General features: G+C 46.3%; 1 protein-coding gene across 8 annotated transcripts in view; it reads left to right on the top strand.

Moving 5' to 3' along the window:
* AP-1gamma (adaptor protein complex 1, gamma subunit) overlaps positions 1-20892 on the top strand; it is a 198357-nt gene that overhangs the window by 129776 nt on the left and 47689 nt on the right. For all 8 annotated transcript variants that reach the window (XM_075669213.1, XM_075669194.1, XM_075669206.1 and 5 more), the window contains one exon: positions 4836-5054. In XM_075669213.1, coding sequence (XP_075525328.1) covers positions 4836-5054 — 219 coding nt within the window. The remainder of the gene's footprint in view (positions 1-4835; positions 5055-20892) is intronic.

Here is a 20892-nt window from a genome sequence, read left to right on the forward strand (position 1 = left end):
TTCAAATTTGCCGCTTCAGTGATCTCCTCCATACAGAAACAAGCACACAAAAAGCAAATGATTGAAGGTCGTGCCGGAGTCTGCGATTGGCCGCACCTGCCACGTGACTCCAGCGCGGTTCGCCATTGGTCTGGCGCTCGCGTCGTCTGCTCGGCTCTTTGGACCTCGCGAGTCTGGACGTGTCAAAACGGGCGCTACGCGGACATCGCAGTAACGTGGCCGATCCCTACTCTTGTGGATGTTTCAGACTCGCGACGCGGACTTCGCGACCAAGGTTCAAGCGCGGAATCCTCGGAAATGCCTAAGCCTTTCAGCACTCGGTGTTTCGGAATTAGTGACGAAGCACATCGGTGCACGCAATCCTCGATCGGACATGTGGCTAAACATTTCGCGCATAGGGAGTCTCCGACTCAGCGATGATGCACATCGCGCACGGACTTCTCGGACCCTCACCTAAGCATTTTGTGCATCGGCGCCTCCGACTGCGCGAATACTAAGCGCATCGAGTGTCGACTCCTCGAGCTCGCAGCTAGGCATTTCGCGCATCGGCACCTCGGACTGCTCGAATAACGCATCGAGGGTCGACTCCTCGAGCCCGCGACTAGGCATTTCGAGCGTCGGCACCTCGAACTGCGCGACTAAGCACATCGCGCGTCGGCTCCTTGTATCTGCGGCTAGGCATTTCGCACATCTGCACTTCAGACCCGCAACCAAGCATCGCATTCACTCTATTATCATATTGTCATGATAGCTTGTAATAATATCTATCAAAGCACCCCTTCATAAAGAGAACCTCATCATGAGCTCTGTTCATTAGGCCCCTTAGGCTGGCACAGACACCTGGCTGCAGAAGTGATCGAGGCATCATACAAAAGTAAAATTCTGGAAAGCACCTAGCAGCTGCATATCTATCACTGGCTCTCTGATCCTAAGTTCTACAGCCATTGTCAAGTAAAGGTGACTTGGGAGGCTGCTGACACTCAGAGCCTTCATTCACTAACATGGTCAATTCTACAGGAAAAAAAAAAAAAGCCTCATTGATTGTACTGGAGATTGCTATCAATCGGGCAGCCTGCAGGTACAGGCTGCCTGTGGGTACAGGCTACCTGAATGTACACTGGAACTATATTCATGCCCATACAGAGTTCTGCACGTCACTTGGTTTAAAACCTAGGCGCCATGCTCTTTGTAGAGCAGCTGCAGAAGCAGCAAAGAATGCTCTGTGTAAAGAAAAGGGGGGGGGGGGGGGGAAGCACACCAGATCAGAGGCCACATGTACAAGAAGCCCCACATCACAAAACACCCCAAAGACTACAAATTTGGTGCCTTTTAGAGAACTGAAGACAAGGTGAAACTTTGAGAGCCGTTTTCTCAAAACTGTTTTTCTGCATTTCTGCTCAGTTTCTGGAGCTCATTTCTTTGTTACCGTTTAACATATTTTGACTCCGTTTTTTTTTTTGTTTTTTGTCATGTTCCTTGGGCTGCAGTGCAGGTCGTGACATTCTCGCTTTCTTATCTTGACCCTTTGTAAGTTTATGATATGGCTATTAGTCTACCCTGAAAGTGTGCTTGGTGTGAAGGTAACATAAAATATGGAACTCCAAAAAACTTGTGTTGCGAAAAAAAAAAAAAAATGCAAGAATGTCACGACCTTCAGCACACATTTAGCTATGCAGTCAATACTTAACAGGCCTTCTATCATGTTTTTTCATTTCCCCAGGCGCTCCAGAAAGTAAGAGGGAAAAAAATTCTGCTCAATAAAATTGAATAAAATGTTCTCAATATATCGCTCTGAAACTTTTATGGAAGCATTAGGGAGACATCCTAAACATTTGTGCCAGTTTTCATCAAAATCCATGAAGAAATAAGGATGTTGATTTTCAAAGCCACGTCCCCCCTTAAACATTCTGCTGTCCACTCATGCATTATTATTGCTTTCTGCACAATATTTTTTTACCTGTTGTCTCCACAAACAATAGTAAGGGACTTTTAATTATCTCCATGATTATTTATTCCATCGAAAAAATAATCAAATTTTTGTAATCAGCTCGAAACGCTGAATAAGACCATGTCATATAATTAAATTTTGTCTAAAAATAAGTACGATAGCTTTATACACCATGTCCCCCCATAAGCGAAACTGATTGTATCAATTGTATCAATGCTATCACCCATGGGTGCTGATGCATCGGTTGCCAAGTTAAGCGAAATCTCATGAAAGTGATTGTATGAATGCTGTCACTCATATTGTATCCCCAGAAGCAATTGACCATGAATACGACACCATCGTGCAGATATTTGCCTGGAACACTGTTGCTCCTAGAGGCCAATACGTCAGGTGCTGAGTTACGGAAATCTCGTGAAAGTGATCAGATCCCTGAAAACTATCAGCGACGCATGAGGCACACTTCGTGGTGTCAGCAGTGCAGTTCTGTAGCCTCAAGCTAGGCTTGTCAAAGTAGGCTAATGGAATTTTTACTGTGAAGTTTCGTTTTGCAGTGCATTAACTGTCTGTACTGTCTCATTTCACAATGAAATTCTTGTGAAAGTGAAATTTGACACTTACCCCATACATTTTTTTGGTTGCGGGTTTCAACTGTAGAAGTGTCTGTTTTGAAAAATATAAGCCAGTTGGAAGTCAGCGTCTTGTTTCTTTCAGTCTCGTTTCTTGCGCCAAAGTTCTGCCTTTGCATTGTTAGCTTAACCAACTATGGTGATTTGAGGTACAGTGCAGTCTACTTATAACGCTATCAAGAACAAAAAATTCACTCGTTATAACCAGTCGTCACTATATCTGGACTGCCGTAAAATTAAAAATATAATACAAAAATAAAATAAAAATTGCCACTTCTGCTAAAAATACACCTAGAAAGTAGGTAGGGAAACATAAAACATTTATTTGTACCTCTAAACATTGTGTGAAGCGTTACACACGCTGAAATAGTTGGGAATCTGCACTTGCTTTTGCGGGAATTTCAGGTCCGCATGCGGTGTGCAACACGTCCAACTGCTGCGCGAGCACTAGTGGCAATAATTTAGCTTGCATGAAATCAGTGAGAGACTTCATCGTAGTCGGTGTCAAAGATGGGCCATTGTCAATCTTGTCATCATTGCCGCTGCTGTCGTCGTCTCCGTCGCACAATGCCGCCATCAGTCGTTGCAACGATCATCCCCGCCAGATATCTCTTTGCAGAACGAGGCTGCACTATCTGCACTCGGAAACTCCTCCATCGAAGCACCACCCATTTCATTGTCAGTAGTGATGTGCTCCCAGAGCTCGGTAGTGTCAGTGGCTTCCATCGTATTGGTTTCACTATCATGGGTGGTTTTGCCCTGGCGCACAAAGCCCATCTTTTCCATTGATCAACATGACCCGTGGATGGAGCCATCATGATTGCGGCGCTCCTGCACGAGAGTCTAGCAAAATTTGCAGCTTTGTCTCAAGTGACATGGCTTTATGCTTTCTCGCCACCATCATCTACTCTTTCGCACTATCTTCTCGAGGCTGCTTCTGCAGTGCATTTCCACACATGCTGAGAAAGTGAAGTGGCGCACCTTTTTTTAAAAATTCTCTCTTTCTTTTGTGAACGCATGGAGCACATTCACGGGCGACGTAGACGTGAGTTGGGCTGGCGCCACCTTGTGGTGTGCTGCGCCAACTCTCAGTATTCTCCATGGCTTTCGCGATCAGTGCGCGGGCGGGACGCGCTGCGCGGTAATGGTGGCAGATATGAACTTCCATAGACAAACTTTTTGCCCCGTCTTGGCATCGTTTGTTTAAGGAGAACTTAGCAACACAAACGTCACGATTATTTTGCGTGGAAAACGCTGTCCAGAAGGAAAAAATTGATTGTTATGCCGATATGTAGGGAATAAAATGTCGTTATATATGTTTTTTCTCGTAGCTCTTCAGTCGACTCATAATTATAACAGCTATATCGTTATATGGGGTGTAAGTGGACAGCACTGTACTAATAAATAAACAAATTAAAATATTGTTGGCTTTGCTCGAAGAGTGAACCATTGACAGCAATAGCAAGGTTTAGTGTTGTGCTTGAACAATTCGGACGGTGTTTTAATTATATATAGGTGTGCTATTTTTGCGAGACAGAGGATGTAAGGCAACTGCTGCTGTAGAGAACCAACATCGCCCTGGCATCTACCAGGTGCCTCAAAGCACTGGCATGATGTGATGAGTGCCGCCAGTGGCACTGGAGGTGTCGCTCCTCGATGGTGCACGAAATAGATAGACAAGAAATTTTTTCACATTAGTCAGCGCCCGGTGAAATATTAGATAATGTTAGCTTTACGTTTACTGTCCATACCACTGAGACCAATGCATACATACAGCAGCTCGGTAGAAATGCTCGTGTGCTTATAGCATACAGGCATGAAAGGCTCATGCTAGCAGCAAGAGGCAGAACGTTATCCTGGCTTTTCTATCGAGCTGATGCAGCGGAGCGTTGACAGTTCATCCACTGCGCTTCACATTTTTGCAGCCAAATGAGCTCTGCATCTCTGGAAACCCTCTGAACACCTGCGCGCAAGCAGACCATGCACCGTCGATAGTGGGATAGAACGATGATGGTGGCGCAAACATGTCTCGAGCATGTATAATTGCTATCGCAATAAAATGATGAAAAGGAAGGTAAGGCTGCAAGCCCTTAGCGGTTGTAGCATTTTGTAGCTGTTAATTTTGTTTTTATATAAGCCACATTTAAATGCTTTTTGTTTGCAAGGATTTGTGAGGTGTCTCTAGTACCAGACACATCGCACTCCCTTAATAAAAGGTGTTGAGGGCCCCTTTTATAAGCAGTGCATTTGCATTTGTGCAGGCAGGCAACTATGTGCGGGATGACGTGGTAGGCAGCCTCATCCAGCTCATATCAGAGACTAGCTCTCTGCACACATACACAGCCCAGCAGCTGTGGCGGCAGATCTCTCAGGAAGACTTCAGTGCACGGCAACCCTTGGCACAAGTGGCTTGCTGGTGCATGGGAGAGTTTGGGGACCTGCTCAATTCTTCTGATGGGACTGACGCAGAGCCTGTAAATGTGAGTCCTTCAGCCGGCCCTCTTGTGCCAAGTTTATTGACTGTAACACAGAAGCATGCAACACAGAAACGAGAAATACAGTCCAACCCACTTATACAGCAAAACCCTGTTGATACGTTTATCAAGGGACCATGGAAAAAAGCATAAGAGCTGGGAAAACGTAACAATGGGGAAGGCCTCAAATCGCCACATAAACGTCAGAAACAGCCCTGAATGGCTGCTGGTACAGTTATTAGATGTCTTGGCACTCATGCTGTGGCAGGGGGATGACGCGTGTACACGTCTGTAATTATGGCACAGATATGACTTTCCGTGGCAGTGGCCCCTCTCGACTCTTGATATGCTTCACCACAATGTTTTCTGCATGTTTCACCGCATAACATGGCTTTATTGCAGCAATGCTGAATAACGAGAACCGGTAGTTATGCAACACATATAACACCCTTGCTGGCCCCAAAATAAATGTAGTCCTGCGCATGGTGGGTCTGGCCCAGTGTGCATAGTTCCCGGTAGGTTTTAATTGATTTCACTTCTTCGGGTGCTTCGCAAACTGCTTTGTGCACGTTTTCTCCCAATATGCTTCAGCAGTGCCTGGCTTGTGCAACTTCGGTTGCTTATTGCAAACTTTGGTCTGTTGTTGCAATGTGCCGGCTAGCTGCACTGCTAAATCTACGTGATGGCCGCGTTCAAACGTAATTTAAGATTTGGCGACATTACAGCACGGCAACGTTATAGAGAAATATCATACATGGGAGTTAATAGGATTTATGTGGGGACCATGAAAATGCCACATATAGCAGCTGGGAAAACGCAACAGTGAGAAACATATCAATCGAGTTCCACTGTAACAGCATTCAAGTGCCAAGAAAATCGCATTGTTATTACCAATAAGTCTTATAACGTTGTTCGAAAAAAATCAGCGAGGTTAAACATCCAAAGATTTTAATTGGGCAGAGAGAAGTACTCTGGTCGAACCGACTTATGGCATTACCAGCTTTAACAATACTTGGATGTAACTATGAGAAGGTGCTGCACAACTAACTTTTGTGTTTGTCTTATGGTAAAATAAGCGATTTACTACAATGTTTCCATGCTGTATTATTGGCTAGAACAATTAAGTTTGGTTAATGGTTGTCTGTGCAAAAAAAAAAAAGGAATGCAAACTACAGTAAAAAAAACTTCAGTGCCCTTCCATTCTATGAAGAAGGATGACCAGCGAAGCTGCGTATGTGGGCCCATTAAGGGGAGACGCAGCAAGTGAAGGGGTCAAATTTTCAAAATTTTCGATTTCCTGATTTATTATTTTTTTTTTCGTGATCCACAGACCTTTATTTACCCCGTAGTAAAATATTATAACAAAATAGGCGGTAGAAATCGAGAAAACAGCACTTTTGTGGAATGCTGTCATCAAAAAATGCAAAAAAAAAAAAAAAAAATCGGGCTTTGGAAGTCCCCGTCGCACCGCGGATCGCCCGACTATCCGTTGACGCCGTGCCGATATCTTGGTATCGTCGTAAAGACGAAAGATTGGAGCTAAAGATAGCTGGAGCAACACATTTCTCCACCGAAAAATAAACCAGCAAACGCGGCATTGCGATTGGGCATAGCAGTCATGTGGGGCACGGCGCGCTCCTATTCATTGTTGTTGAGTTGAATTGCTGATAAACCTCTCTTGCGCGCATTTGCGCATCAGCGACCTGTGCTTTCCTATCAACGTGATTGGCGATCGTGGCAGCTTACGCACGTTTTCTGCCATGAGCCCCAAAGGAATGAAGTTCCAAACTGCACACGTGTACGGAAGACCACGAAAGGCGTAGAAAAGAGGGAGAAAATTACTCGTAGAAGTGGATGCCGTTGAGCTTGTTGACGAGGCACGACTGCAGCACGTCGGTGACTGGGAAAGCGCGCCCACGTGCGCTGCTGACAACGCGACCACAGAACACCTACGTGACCGCGAGCAACAATGAAGTTGCGACGGCGAGCAACGGTGAAGGTGCGACCGCGAGCGATGGCGAAGCAGAAGTTTTCGCATCATATATTCAACTGCGGATTTCAGCTCCAATTCCACTAATAAAGAGGTTGCGCAACGAGAGACAAGAACGTACGTTTTGAGTGCGCTGTCACCTGCCTCTTCACGACGGATGGATGCCGATGACCAAAAAAGGCAACTAAGGTGCACTAAACTGCTGCAGGAACGCAAAAAACTACATCAAAATGTAAAGCAAATGTGTCCCCACATGCAAAGGACTACATCCCAAGCGTGCTTTAGGTGCTTAAAATAAAGATTTAAATGTTCACAACAAATGAAACTTTGAGCTCCGTTTCTCAGCTTTCATTTTTCGTGCAGTTGCTTTCAGTCATCCCAGTGCCATTTTACAATGAATGAAGCTAAAATCATTCTGTCTTTTGCACTTAGATCCTGAAACAATGATGAGTGCAATAAAGCTGTCCATTTTTAACGGCACCTCATAAAAAATTTATAATGGGTTTTTTGCAAAAGCTGTTTGTATGACAATATGCCTAGGAAAGCTGAAAAAATATTTTTATGCTCATTTTGGCATTAAAAAAATAAACCAATAGCTTTATTGCACAGAATAGGCCTTTGTGAACATGCGGATGTGAAAATCTTGGCGAACGTATGTGTAATTAATTAATTAATTTGGGGATGACCATTAGAGGCTGTCAGTTGTTGTAACTCGAAAACTATAATAGATAGCGCAAAACTAATTTCAGTTATGATATAAGCATTACAGGTCACACCTGCTTGGCAAATTTTACCAAGTTATTCCCATAAATAAAAAATAAAGTTTTCATTGCCACATCTTCTTTAGGTGAGCTGAACCTCCGCCGTGGGTCGGCCCGGTATTTTATTATCTTTGGGATCAGCCCACGTATGAGGAGTGCTTAGCGCCTGCTTCACCTCCACCATGGGTAGACCCGGTATTGCACTATCATCAAGATCGGCCCACATATGGGAAGTGCTCAACGCCTGCTGCACCTCCGCACCGGGTCAGCCTGGCATTGCACTATCTTTGTGATCGGCCCACGAATGGGGAGTGCTTAACGCCTGCTTCACCTCTGTCGTGGGTCAGCCCGGTATTGCACTATCTTCGGGATTGGCTGATGCATTAAAAATTGTTCTATGCGTGGATACAATCCGCCAGATCCTAGCCATAGACAGCTCCACTGTAAAAAATAGCGAGCTGCTGCATTTGCCTGCATGCCCCACACCTTCGCCGCATCTTCCTTCCACGCTGCACAGCATGCCCTTGTCGCATTGCCCAATGCATCACCGGCTTCACGCACCCCTCTCCCGTCTCCCTTTCACCCCTCCGACGTTGGCGCCGTCGACTTGTGTATCTGAGTGGTAGAAGGGCTGGAAAAACAAATTGTAGCCGATATTTCGTGTCGTCAGTGGTGGTGACATGCTCAGGCCGCGTGGCATCACCGACAGTCATCGACAGCAGGGCACCATGCTGCTAGTACGTTTGTACGATTACTGCATTGAAATTCTCACTAATTCTTATTATTATAATAATCATTTTAAAAAATTTTGTTTTTGTAGTGGTGCACAAATATTAATTTGATTCAAAAGATACTTTTACCATTTGATGTATTCGAGCCCCTCAAAGTTAAAGTTGCGATAAAGTTTGTTTAGTAGACTGCTATACGAAAGGTGAGGATAGTAGTTTTATCGGCCATATAAACTTTTGAACATTAGCTTTTAAATTAATAAGCATGAATGAACAACTTTATTTGACAGGATTAAAATCCTGTGGGGGCGAGAGGTGACAGACACATCTTCTCGCGGTAGAGCTCCATCACCTCCACGGCCCAGTGCAGGACATCGTCTTGCAGGCCAGGCTCAAGGGCAGCCCCCCACAGCTCTACACTCTTAAGGCCGGGGGTGGGGGGGGGGCATTCTAGAAGTATTTGGTTATAGTTAGCATAAGGGGGGCTATGCAGCGATTACAGCTGGGATCAAGAAATTGACCGGGGTATAGCTTATTCAGGAATGACGGTGTAGTGATGGTTTGTGTCTGCAGTTGTCTCCATAGGATATCCAATTCCCTCAAGTGGGGATGAATGAGAGGGGGTAAAGTGTGTTGAGATGACTTGTAATGTTGGCATATGTCATGGTATGTAATGAGCCTATTATGCAAGGCACTGGCCTCAGCCTTCCCTTGTGTTGTTTGTGTCCGGTTCGTGAAACCTTGGGCACAGGCATGGGCGGCTTCGTTGCCTGGCAGGCCCCCGTGTGCAGGAGCCCAAAAGAGTGCGACTTCTGATCGAACGGCGAATTTGCATGCAATGGGGGATTTCATCTAGTCTGCCATCACACGCAGCTCCATAGTCATACATGGCTGATTTAGAATCTTTGATGACAGTGGTGGCTGAGGGAATAGTGAGAGCCAGCACCTCTTCTACCTGCTCTGAGTTACTGCTGTGAGAGCGAATTTATGGGGGTGTGAGGGGTATTCTGCGGCGTCTACCTTTAGTGTACCGCGTAGTTTCTCGTAGTGGTGGTGCAGCACTTGCACCCGAGCCACTCTTCGCATATGGCTATACTGTGGGTACATGTTCCGGGAAAGCTGTGGTACATACAATTTGGCTCAGAGCTCACTCTGCAGTGGAACTTTGTATGTAGGTTGGAAGGGAGGGTTAATGTCAAAGCTGCCAAGTATGCATCTTGCGGTAGTGGATTTTGTGAGTCTGGTGAGTCTGGTAATACTGTGCATTGAGGTGGGCTTCGATTAACTCTTGAGACTGTGTTATGTGCCCTGGTGGCAAGAAATCGTTCTGTAGACGTTCTTCTCGGTAGACCGAGGGTGAATGTGTGAACCTTGCGAATAAGTGTATTGATCTCCTCCTCCTCCTGTTTAGTGAGAGTGAGGTAGGGCACAGTATATGCAATGCGAAGGATGACAAAGGCTTGACCGAGTTGGAGAAGTTCTCGTTCTCGCGAGCCCCCTCTCTTGTGTGATACTCTGCCAATTAGTCTGTCTGATCAACGGATTGTCTAAGCCTAGGAATTGTAGTTTTGCCTATATTTCTGTGTGATGAGGCCTAAGATCCAAATGTTATCAATGATAGGATAGGGAGTGCCATCTAAGATGATATGAATTGGAGTCATATGTTTTTTGGCTTGTTTGTGTGTGGGGACAAGCAGGAGCTCTGATTTGGTTAGAGTGCATGTCAGGTTGAGCTGCCGTGCGCATTTGTTGACCCGGTCCGTGGCTTTCTGCAGGAGTTCCTACAGCTTGGCGTCCAAACCAACGTGCCTGTTCCGTATGGTGATGTTGTCCGCATACGTATAGGGCGAAGGAGATCCCTGGGATTGCCTGGTTCATGCGCGATGTTTAGCATCACGATGTTAAAAGAGGAAGGAGGATAGCACTGGCCCTTAGGACATTCCAAAGCTGCCCAGGTTGAATTCCAAAGAGTGCTCTCTACACATCTAACTGTTGGCCATTCTATCTGTGAGAAAGTTGGAGATGTACTTTAAAGTACGCTCTCCAATACCTAGTCTACTAAGTTCCCTTAGTACGGTTGCATGGCTAATATTATTGAAGGCCCCACAAAGGTCAAGTCCGAGCACAGCTTTGGTGTCGAGACTTGGGCTCTGTTTAATTATATCCTTCGGAAGTTGGAGCATGACATCCCGGGTAGATAAGTTATCACGAAAACCAGCCATTTTGGTTGCAAATATCCCTGCCTCCTCCATGTATGCTGGTTGTAGGTTGAGAATAATGTGTTCTAGCAATTTGCCTAGAAATGACGTAAGGGAGATGGGGTGTAAGTTATCGGGGTTAATGGGGTTACCTAGTTTTGGAATAAAGTTGTCCGTGGCGTTTCGCCATTGCTTGGGGGAGGGTTCCCATCTCCATGCAATCGGGGTGTTCAGTTCCAGGTTGCGAGATCCTATGTAATTTACGTGGGGAGCTTTTGTCTTTGAGGGGAGGTGCTTATCGCATAACTCTTGGAAAAAGCTTGCAAGGTCATCTTTTCGCTCGTGTATTAATTTATTGATCTGATGACCATGCACAGTTTTGGATTCAGTCGGATCAAGAAGGTGCTTCAATAGATGACACGCCCGCTTATTGATCAGTCACTCACTTAGGCTTTCACACTTTTCTCTCCATTGCTGTCGAGCCAGTTGCTCAGCACAGTCCTGGATTTCCAGGTCCAGCTTCACTAGCCGGCATCTGAGATTCCTATTATATAGTGTTGTCCTCTCCACCTTCGTAAGAGCGAGCTCTTAGCCGTCCACATGTGGAAGAGTTTTGTGTCAATTTCCTGCATCTGTGCCTCCTCGGGTAGGGTAGTGGTATATCTGAGCATATCATCCCTTAACTTCTCAACCCATTGTTCTATGTCAAGAATGTCGCCTGACATCTGCGCTTCCCTGTATTGTATTGACGTGCGCACAAGCACACATGAACATGTTTCACTCATTGACTGCAGAAACTCTCTATCATAATGCTGTAGTGAGGAAGTGTTGTAGCAGGAGCAAGCGAACTGACCTTTATGCGGCCTCGCGCTTCAGCACGAACTAAGCGATGAGAACACAGCATGGTGTGCCTGGATGCGTAGTCTCCATCGCAGATCACTTTCAAAATAGGGGCCGTGCAGCCATGCCGTACGCAACAGCTGCTGGAGTAGAATGCCTCTAATGTTAGCGCCAGTCCAGCACGCATGTTTTGAGAACTTCGAATGCCCGTGATGCGGCCCGATTTCCGTCTGTCTCCGCACACGTGATCACTTAATTGTGCCATAGTGATGATCTCAGCGTGTCTTCGCAGTCGGCACTTCCATGCGTACACAGAAAACGACAAGGCAGACAGTGGACGCCTAAGCACACATACTACAGCACACAAAGGAAGCTATGGCAGCTAGGCTCGACGTGCATGCCCTTTTTGAACCCGTATTACCGGAAGAAATGTGCGCGTTAGATTCGAGTAAATACTGCAAACCATACCTCATTTTATGCAGTGCAGGCCCGCAGGGGCGTCTGCGTGAGCAGGCGTTTGGTGTGTTGCGACACCACGTACCCGAGCACACGAGGGTTGGACCCTCCCGCATGTAGCCGTGCGCGGCTTAGCCGTGTCCGGGGAAAAGGGGATCCTGGAGGTTGAGCCGATGCTGGGTGTTTGGACCTTTAAGGCCCCCCCGGCGGAGGCAACACACCTCTTCGGCCTCTGCTTCACGTAGACGGCACCCCCGGCAGTCGCCTTTTCCTGTCCTCCTCTCCAATCTTCGTCTTTCTCTCTCGCCTTTTTAATCAATCCTGTCTTCTCATCACTTCTCCTCACTTCCTAGTTTCCCGGCGGCAAGGGTTAACCTTGTGTAGCTAGCCAGCCTTGGTTATGCTGTATTTGGTTATAGCAGCGATGTACGGCTGGCGTTGGCAGGGTTTCTCTAGCAGAAAGTCCTGTCACGTCCCCCTGTTGGGCTCCATGGTGGGTGGTCGGCATCGCGGCCGAAAACCCAACTGTACTCATGGAAAACGCTTTTCCTAAACTCCCTGATCGCCCTCAGAAACGAGGGTGCACCGAAGAGATCTTTCAGTTTTTCGGACGCCAAGTCCACAATTTTCCTCGTTTTCATGTGATACACGCAGAAAAACCAGCTAAACAAGTGCGAACAATCTCCCCCTTCCTTGTATCTAAGTCTCTTACTGAACTTTTTGGTCCAGGATATAAGGTGTCGAGGATGGCTAGCGGTGACCTCCTCCTGGAGCTCCGCGATCAAAAGCAATTTGAGAAACTGCCTCAGCTAGTATCATTTGGGGACACCCAAGTAGTAGTAACCCCGCACCGCACGATGAACACCTCACGCGGCATTGTCTCGGACGATGATTTGCTGGAGCTCACTGAGGCTGAGCTCTTGGAGAGCTTCAGCGAACAGAATGTTATAAATGTCAAAAGAATTAAGATGAGGCGAGATGGAAAAGAAATCCAAACAAAACACCTGATACTCACTTTCGGTTCAAGTGTCCTCCCCGAGTCCATCGAGGCCGGTTATATCAAACTTCGTGTTAGGCCATACGTGCCCAATCCTCTTAGATGCTTTAAGTGCCAAAGGTTCGGCCACAGTTCACAGAACTGTCGAGGCCGGCTGACATGTGCCAAGTGCAGTGACAAAGAACATTCCTCCGAAACGTGCCAGAACACTCCACATTGTGTCAACTGTGAGGGCGAGCATGCCGCATACTCGCGGTCCTGCCCGTCCTGGAAAAGAGAAAAAGAGAGTGTCACAATCAAAGTCAAAGAAAACATATCTTTCAAAGAGGCACGTAGGCGGGTGTCATTCCTGTCTAAGAGCAGCTTTGCCGATGTGGCGCGTAAGGGGGCAGCGTCACAACGGCCTCCGGCGGCTGTCCGACCCACAGGCAGTGAGTCGGCAGTTACGCCATCTGCCCCCGCGGCGGCTGCAGCTAGCGCTGCTCCGTCAACACAGCAGAGGGGACCATCGACCCCGAAGGTGGGCGCAGCCAGAGTCCTTCCATGTTTTTTCTGGTCACGAAACTGCCGCCTCAGTTTCATATAGCGCCAGCGCCCGCCGCTAGAGGCGCAACCGTGCATGAGAGGGCATGCGAACGCCGCTACCGCTGTGGTTGTGTGTGGGGCAGCCTCGGTATTCTAGCTTTCTCAACTTCCTCAACGATCGCTTTAGTTTCACGTAACTATTTTTAACGTTGAATATAATTAAATTACTGCCTGAGCGTGTCTTCTGCGATGATATGAGCGCACGGGACGAAAAAAAAATCCGCTCATAACATGGAGCTTGCGGCGGTCTCAGACCAAAAAGAAGAAAGATCTGGAATTTTAAGAGCCAGAACCGCGATACGATTATGAGGCACGCCGTAGTGGGGGACTCGGGATTAGTTTTGACCACCTGGGATCCTTTAAAATGCACCTAAATTTAAATAAACGGGTGTTTTGCATTTCGCCCCCGTCGAAGTGCGTCCGCTGTACACGGCCGGGCGGTCCCGGTCCGGATTTCTTCGTCATCGCCGTTCGCCTCAACGCTTCGGTGGGCTCCGCTTTTTAATATGTGCCTTAAATTAAACACCGCGCATTCGCAACAAAACGCCAGTGGTCCCACTTATCACCAGAGAAGTAAGCGCCAATTCTCCGTTGCGCATAGCGCCAGATTGTTCGCCGAGCACAGCTGTTCAGTTTCTGTTAAACTGTGGCATAGAAGGACTCTGTGGGCAGTATCTTATAACGAGATCAAAAGAATGAAATTGCTATTGCAAAGGGCTGCTACCGTAGAATACTTAATGACAAAGAAAAGGGAACTGAGCTGCTCCATGCGCTTAAGATTTCTTGCAAAGCGATGTCATTTCTGAATAAGATTTAGGTAGAATTAATGCAAGACGAACTTCGCTACTAAATGTCTTCCTAGACAATCACATGTAAGAAGACAGGACAGACAGACAGACCTGTCCTGTCTTCTTACATGTGATTGTCTAGAAAGCGCAACCAATGTTTCCTATTACAATGAACCAACTTGCCCAACAACGCATCCTGCTAAATGCCTTCGGTGCGGCTTTTAACAACGGATTAAGGCGAACCTGAAGTGTTAGGACCTGCACAGTTGAAACTAGCTGTAATTAGGCAATTGCCTTAGCAAGCAGTCGTTTAGAAGCGTCAGTAAGCCCAGCACTTCACTGCTCGTGGTTTCGACGCAGAAACGACGAGACTAGGTATTTTGGTTCTTAATTCGCAACTATTTACAATATGTTAAAATGTTGCAATCACCGGTCCTGATATTCTTATCATGGTCGAAAAATGAAAAAAAAAACTTTATAATTCGATTAAGAAAATAAATAAAACGTGTTGGTGCAAAAACAAAATACAAGCACGATCATTTATTTATCATGTAAAATAAGCGGAGCGAAATACAGATAGCACGGAGGCGTCCGGTCACAAATGGTCCACCATTCACAATGCAAGAAGTTTGTTAAAAGCATGACACTGATATAATACGCATAAAGAAATAAGATCAAACGTGAGAGGTATGCATTGGGAGGCAGGAAACAAACACCAGCAAACGAATGGCAATAAGTACAGAATGCATAGTCGATTGTTTCTATAAACAAGAAAGTGTAAAGCATAAGCATTTCATAACACACGGCTAAAGAACTCTCAAACGAACACAAGTAGCCACATCACAAATACAGCAATTTTTTTTAAATGGCTTGTTAGAGATACCACCTTTCTACTTCTTCAGCTGTTACTTAAACATGCAGACAAAACTTGCTCAGCAAATCACAATACAAATGTAGCTAACAGTGTGCTAATAACCTTCTTACTCATAGCAGCTTATAGACTTAAAAGTACGTGGAATTGAAGAATTGTAGCCCATCATTAGCCAAGACTAAAGGACAATGGAAAATAAAACAATGCATATTATTCTGTTTTAACACTTGCATTTAAAGGAATTCTAATGCTATAGCTTTCATAGATGGTCGGGGTAAGGGCGCTATTGCTGTGAACTACTCTATCCTGGTATAACACAAATTGAGGTTGCAACAAAGCATAAAGCAAATGTGTTCAGCGTCGGCTTCTCACGCTCCAGGGACACGTCGTCGCCGTTGATGTTGAAATTGTACGCAGTGACGATGTCCGAGGCGTCAAAGTGTTTCGCGCACACACGTGTATACTTCGATTCGAAATTAAAACCGCCACTTTCCTGCCGCGGTATGGCCCGCTTCCATTTCTCGCGCTGCTCCTTGTTATTAGGTAAACAGAACAACGACACCTTTTCGGTCGTGCCCTTGTAGCCGGAACGGCACCCAGGCACGCAATACGTGTTCGGCATCGTTGTCCCACCCCACCACTTCAACCAAACAGCCCAACACTCGAAAAATAGCACAGCACATGCACAGAACGTACCCGAAAAGTCAGCTCGCCTCGCACTGCGCACGCATTTCGGTACGCGAACGATGCCCTCTGTGGCACAGTGGCGCCGCGTCGCGGCACCTTTGGGCAGCATATGAACCTCTCCCATAGCGTGACGGCGGAGTTTCGTGACCAGAAAAACATGGAAGGACTCTGGCGCAGCCGAGGCTGCCCCAAGCTCCGAGGCCTCTTCCAGCGCTGGCAACGGCCAGCGCAACCAAATCCCTCAGGGAGCCCCATCGACCTCCGGGCTGGTGGGCACAGGGGTCTTGCCTTCCGGGGCAGGACTCTCTCGGAAAAGCTCACGCTCGCAAGAGCGCTTGTCCGGCGTCTCTCAGGAGGCAATGGACACTACACCTGTCGTCAAGGTGCACCAAATGCCTAAGGAGCGCCGAGACTCGCTCGAACGCTCCAGAAAGAGCAGAAACCCCGTTACAGGGCCTCGAAAGAGCTCTGTAACCTAAGGCATCACTTCCGTTTCCGCAAACACAGCACCAGTTTTCTTTAAATATGGATACACAAATTATTCAATGGAACATCAGAGGTCTCCTTAGAAACCTTGATGATTTGCAAGAACTCATCCACAAACATAATCCGAAAGTGCTGTGTTTACAGGAAACACACTTAAAATCCAAACACACAAACTTTCTCCGTACGTATGTTACGTTTCGCAAAGATCGTGATGATGCTGTCGCATCATCGGGTGGTGTTGGGATTCTCACTCATAAAACTATAGCATGTCAGCCTTTACAGCTACGAACGCCCCTTGAAGCAGTGGCGGTTCGAGCTGTTCTTCTCAATAAACTCGTGACCATTTGCTCGCTTTACGTACCCCCACACTACAAATTAACGAAACATGAATTCCAATCCTTTATAGACCAATTGCCAGAACCTTATGTTGTTCTTGGCGATTTCAATGCGCACAGCTCCCTGTGGGGCGACTCTCGTACTGATGCGCGAGGTCGCCTCGTTGAACAATTCCTTTTTTCGTCCGGTGCGTGTCTGCTGAATAAGAAGGAACCCACTTATTACTGTCTCGCAAACCGAACCTTTTCTTCAATTGATCTTAGTATAGTTTCCCCGTCAGTACTGCCCGAACTTGAATGGGAAGTTGACAATCCTTACGGAAGCGACCACTTCCCCATACTCATAAGAACATCTAAAGAAAACGAATATCCTCTACAAGCTCCTAGGTGGAAGATAGACACAGCAGATTGGGAGAGATTCCGAAACTTATCTAGTATATCATGGGATGAGATGCCCTCGTTAGAAATTGATGCTGCTGTGCAGTATTTTACAGCCGTCATAGTAGATGCCGCATCTAAATGCATACGTGAAATCAGTGTCTCGGCATGCAAACGGCATGTCCCGTGGTGGAACGATGAATGCAGAATCGCCCGTAGGAATCGGAACAAAGCGTGGGGGTTGCTACGCGCCTCCCCCACTGCGGAGAATCTTATCAGTTTTAAAGAAGTAAAATCCCAAGGCAGGCGAACCCGCCGACAGGCCAGAAGAGAGAGTTGGCAGAAGTTTTTATCCGGTATCAACTCCTATACAGATGAGGCCAAAGCCTGGAACAGGGTTAATAGAATTAGAGGGCGACAAACATATTCACTCCCTCTAGTAAATACACAGGGCGATACACTGCAAGATCAGGCAGACTCACCTGGGGAGTATTTTGAGAGCGTGTCATGTCCAGCAAATTATTCACAATCCTTCCCGAAATATAAACAAATAAGCCATTAACAAGAAAATGTCGAGAGAATGAGCCTTACAACCGTCCTTTTAGTATTGCCGAATTGAGAGCTGCCCTGAGCGCATGCAAGAGCTCCGCACCAGGATCTGATAGAATCATGTATGAAATGCTCAAAAACTTACACAATGACACGCAAGTTACACTACTCGCACTTTTCAACACCATCTGGGATGTAGGGTACTTTCCAACCGCATGGAAGGAAGCCATTGTGGTCCCTGTTTTGAAACAAGGCAAAGACCCTTCCTCAGTGGCAAGTTACCGCCCGATAGCCCTTACAAGTTGCATTTGTAAGGTGTTTGAAAAAATGATAAATCGGCGACTCATTCATTTCCTTGAACAGAGCAAAATACTTGATCCTTATCAGTGCGGCTTCCGAGAAGGGCGCTGCACAACCGACCATCTTGTACGTATTGAAGGACATATTCGTGACGCGTTTGTACACAAACAGTTTTTCTTATCGATATTCCTCGATATGGAGAAGGCGTACGATACGACCTGGCGCTACGGAATCTTGAGAGATTTGTCAGAAATGGGCATTCATGGTAATATGCTAAACGTAATAAAAAGCTACTTGTCCAATCGTACCTTCCGGGTGAAAGTAGGCAATGTGCTGTCACGTCCTTTTATACAAGAAACCGGTGTACCCCAGAGTGGCGTGCTCAGTTGCACACTCTTTATTGTTAAGATGACAACACTTCGTGCTTCCTTACCACCGGCCATTTTATATTCCGTCTATGTGGACGACATTCAGATAGGTTTCAAATCCTGTAACCTCGCAGTGTGCGAGAGACAGGTACAGCATGGTTTGAACAAGGTGTCAGGGTGGGCAGAGAAAAATGGATTCAAAATCAACCCTCATAAGAGTTCTTGTGTTTTGTTTACAAGGAAGAGAGGCCTGGTTCCGGATCCCTGCTTAGAAATGTGTGGACAGCAGATACTTGTAAACAAAGAGCACAAATTTCTAGGTGTTATACTCGACAATAGACTCACTTTCGTCCCACACATTAAACATCTTAAAGAAAAGTGTCTAAAAACAATGAACCTAATGAAACTTCTATCCCAGACTACGTGGGGTAGTGACAGGAAGTGCCTAATGAATCTCTATAAGAGCCTCATCCGGTCGCGATTAGATTATGGTGCCGTGGTATATAACTCTGCCGCCCCGAGCGCGCTAAAGATGTTAGACCCTGTTCACCATCTGGGTATCCGTTTAGCCACAGGAGCTTTCAGAACAAGTCCCGTACAAAGTTTATGTGCAGAATCGAATGAGTGGTCACTTTATATCCAGAGAACATACATCAGCCAAACATATTTTTTGAAAGTCCACTCTAATCCTGAACATCCCTGTTTTAACACCATTAATGATATGACATATGCTACACTGTTTCGTAATCGTCCTTCCGTAAGACAGCCTTTCTCGCTGCGTGTGAGGGAGCTTAGTCATGAAATGGATGTTCCACTCCTCGAACTTCGCCTAATGCATCCAGCCAAGCTGCTACCTCCTTGGGAGTGGCAGTTGATACAATGCGATACATCTTTCATGGAAGTTACAAAAAACGCTCCAGAGATTGAAATCCACATGGATTTCCGGGAACTCCAGCACAAACACTCCTGCACGGAGTTCTACACAGACGCATCGAAGTCACAGGACGGGGTGTCCTACGCAGCCGTCGGGCCATCCTTCTCGGAAACCGATGTACTGCATGCGGAAACTAGTATCTTTACAACTGAGGCCTACGCACTATTGTCGGCTGTGAAGCATATCAGGAAATCAAAACTCCAGAAAGCAGTCATATATACGGATTCCCTTAGTGTTGTGAAGGCCTTGATGGCATTTTCTAAGCACAAAAATCCGGTAATTAACGAACTCTATTCTGCTCTGTGTAAAGCGTATATAGGTAATCAGCATGTCATCATATGCTGGGTGCCAGGTCATAGGAGCATCGAAGGTAATGTTCTGGCGGACCAGATGGCCACGTCAGTTGCATCACATTCTGCTAATCCCACCGCTGCAGTTCCTGTCACAGACCTGAAGCCCTTCTTACGGAGGAAACTACGGAACCAGTGGCAACGCCTATGGGACGCGGAAACAAATAATAAGCTCCACAAGATAAAGCCACAGTTAGGATTCTGGCCTTCCGTAACAAAATCACGCCGGACAGATGTCCTATTCTGTCGTCTAAGAATAGACACACATTTGGCACACATAACTTTTTACTCACCGGAAACGAGCCTCCAACCTGTGGTAGATGCGGGGAGAGGCTGACCGTCCTCCACGTCCTTCTGGAGTGTCGGAAAGCCGAATCTGAAAGAAAGAAACATTTTCCCTTAGCATACCGCCAGCACATCCCCCTTCATCTAGTAATGTTACTCGGCCCAGAACCGCTGTTTGACTCCAGCGCAGTCCTGGGCTTCCTGAAAGATGTTGTATTACATGTTATTAGCCCCACACACCCGTAGCGTCTCCTCTGTTTAGAGGATGCCGCTGTGATAGCTGTTTCATATAGCACATGCCTCTAGGCCCTTGTGTTTCAAGGGCTCTGGCGAGGCAGTGGTGCTCCAGGTAATTTCACCATCTAATATATTTTCTGTATTGCATCACTCTTTCACGATGGATTTTATTACACATAGAACAAGTCATTTGTCATCGACATAATTTTATTACAGATAGATTTTACGCACTCTAGAGCGACTATCTTTAAGGCCCCTATACAGCCACTTTACATTAACCCCATAGAACTCATAACTACATTGTGAACTTATCAACACTGCCTTGGCGCTCTTTGGCCACACTTGGCCCTTGCGCCAATAAACACTACATATCATCATTTCATGCAGTGTACACAGAAAATGCTAGAAATGACAACACAGCGCACTATGAACATCGGTACATTGCCGTTCTCGAAGGTGGCCAGTCGCACTTCCCTAAATTAAATGTGACTACATATATGGGTGTTTTTTTACATATTGTTATGCTGACTCATTATTTAGCTTCTGAGATGCACTCTTTGCCTCGTATCCCATATTGGCAGAAAGGATGTTCCTACATCCACCGCCAAGGTCTGTGAGTGGTGGCACTGGCTAACACTCCCAGGGTTCTACTAGGAAACATGCCGTATTTACTCGCATAATGATCGCACTTTTTTGACAAAAAAATTGACGCAAATTCAGG

This window comes from Dermacentor variabilis, chromosome 1, assembly GCF_050947875.1.
Source record: "Dermacentor variabilis isolate Ectoservices chromosome 1, ASM5094787v1, whole genome shotgun sequence".
Taxonomy (NCBI): Eukaryota; Metazoa; Arthropoda; class Arachnida; order Ixodida; family Ixodidae; genus Dermacentor; species Dermacentor variabilis.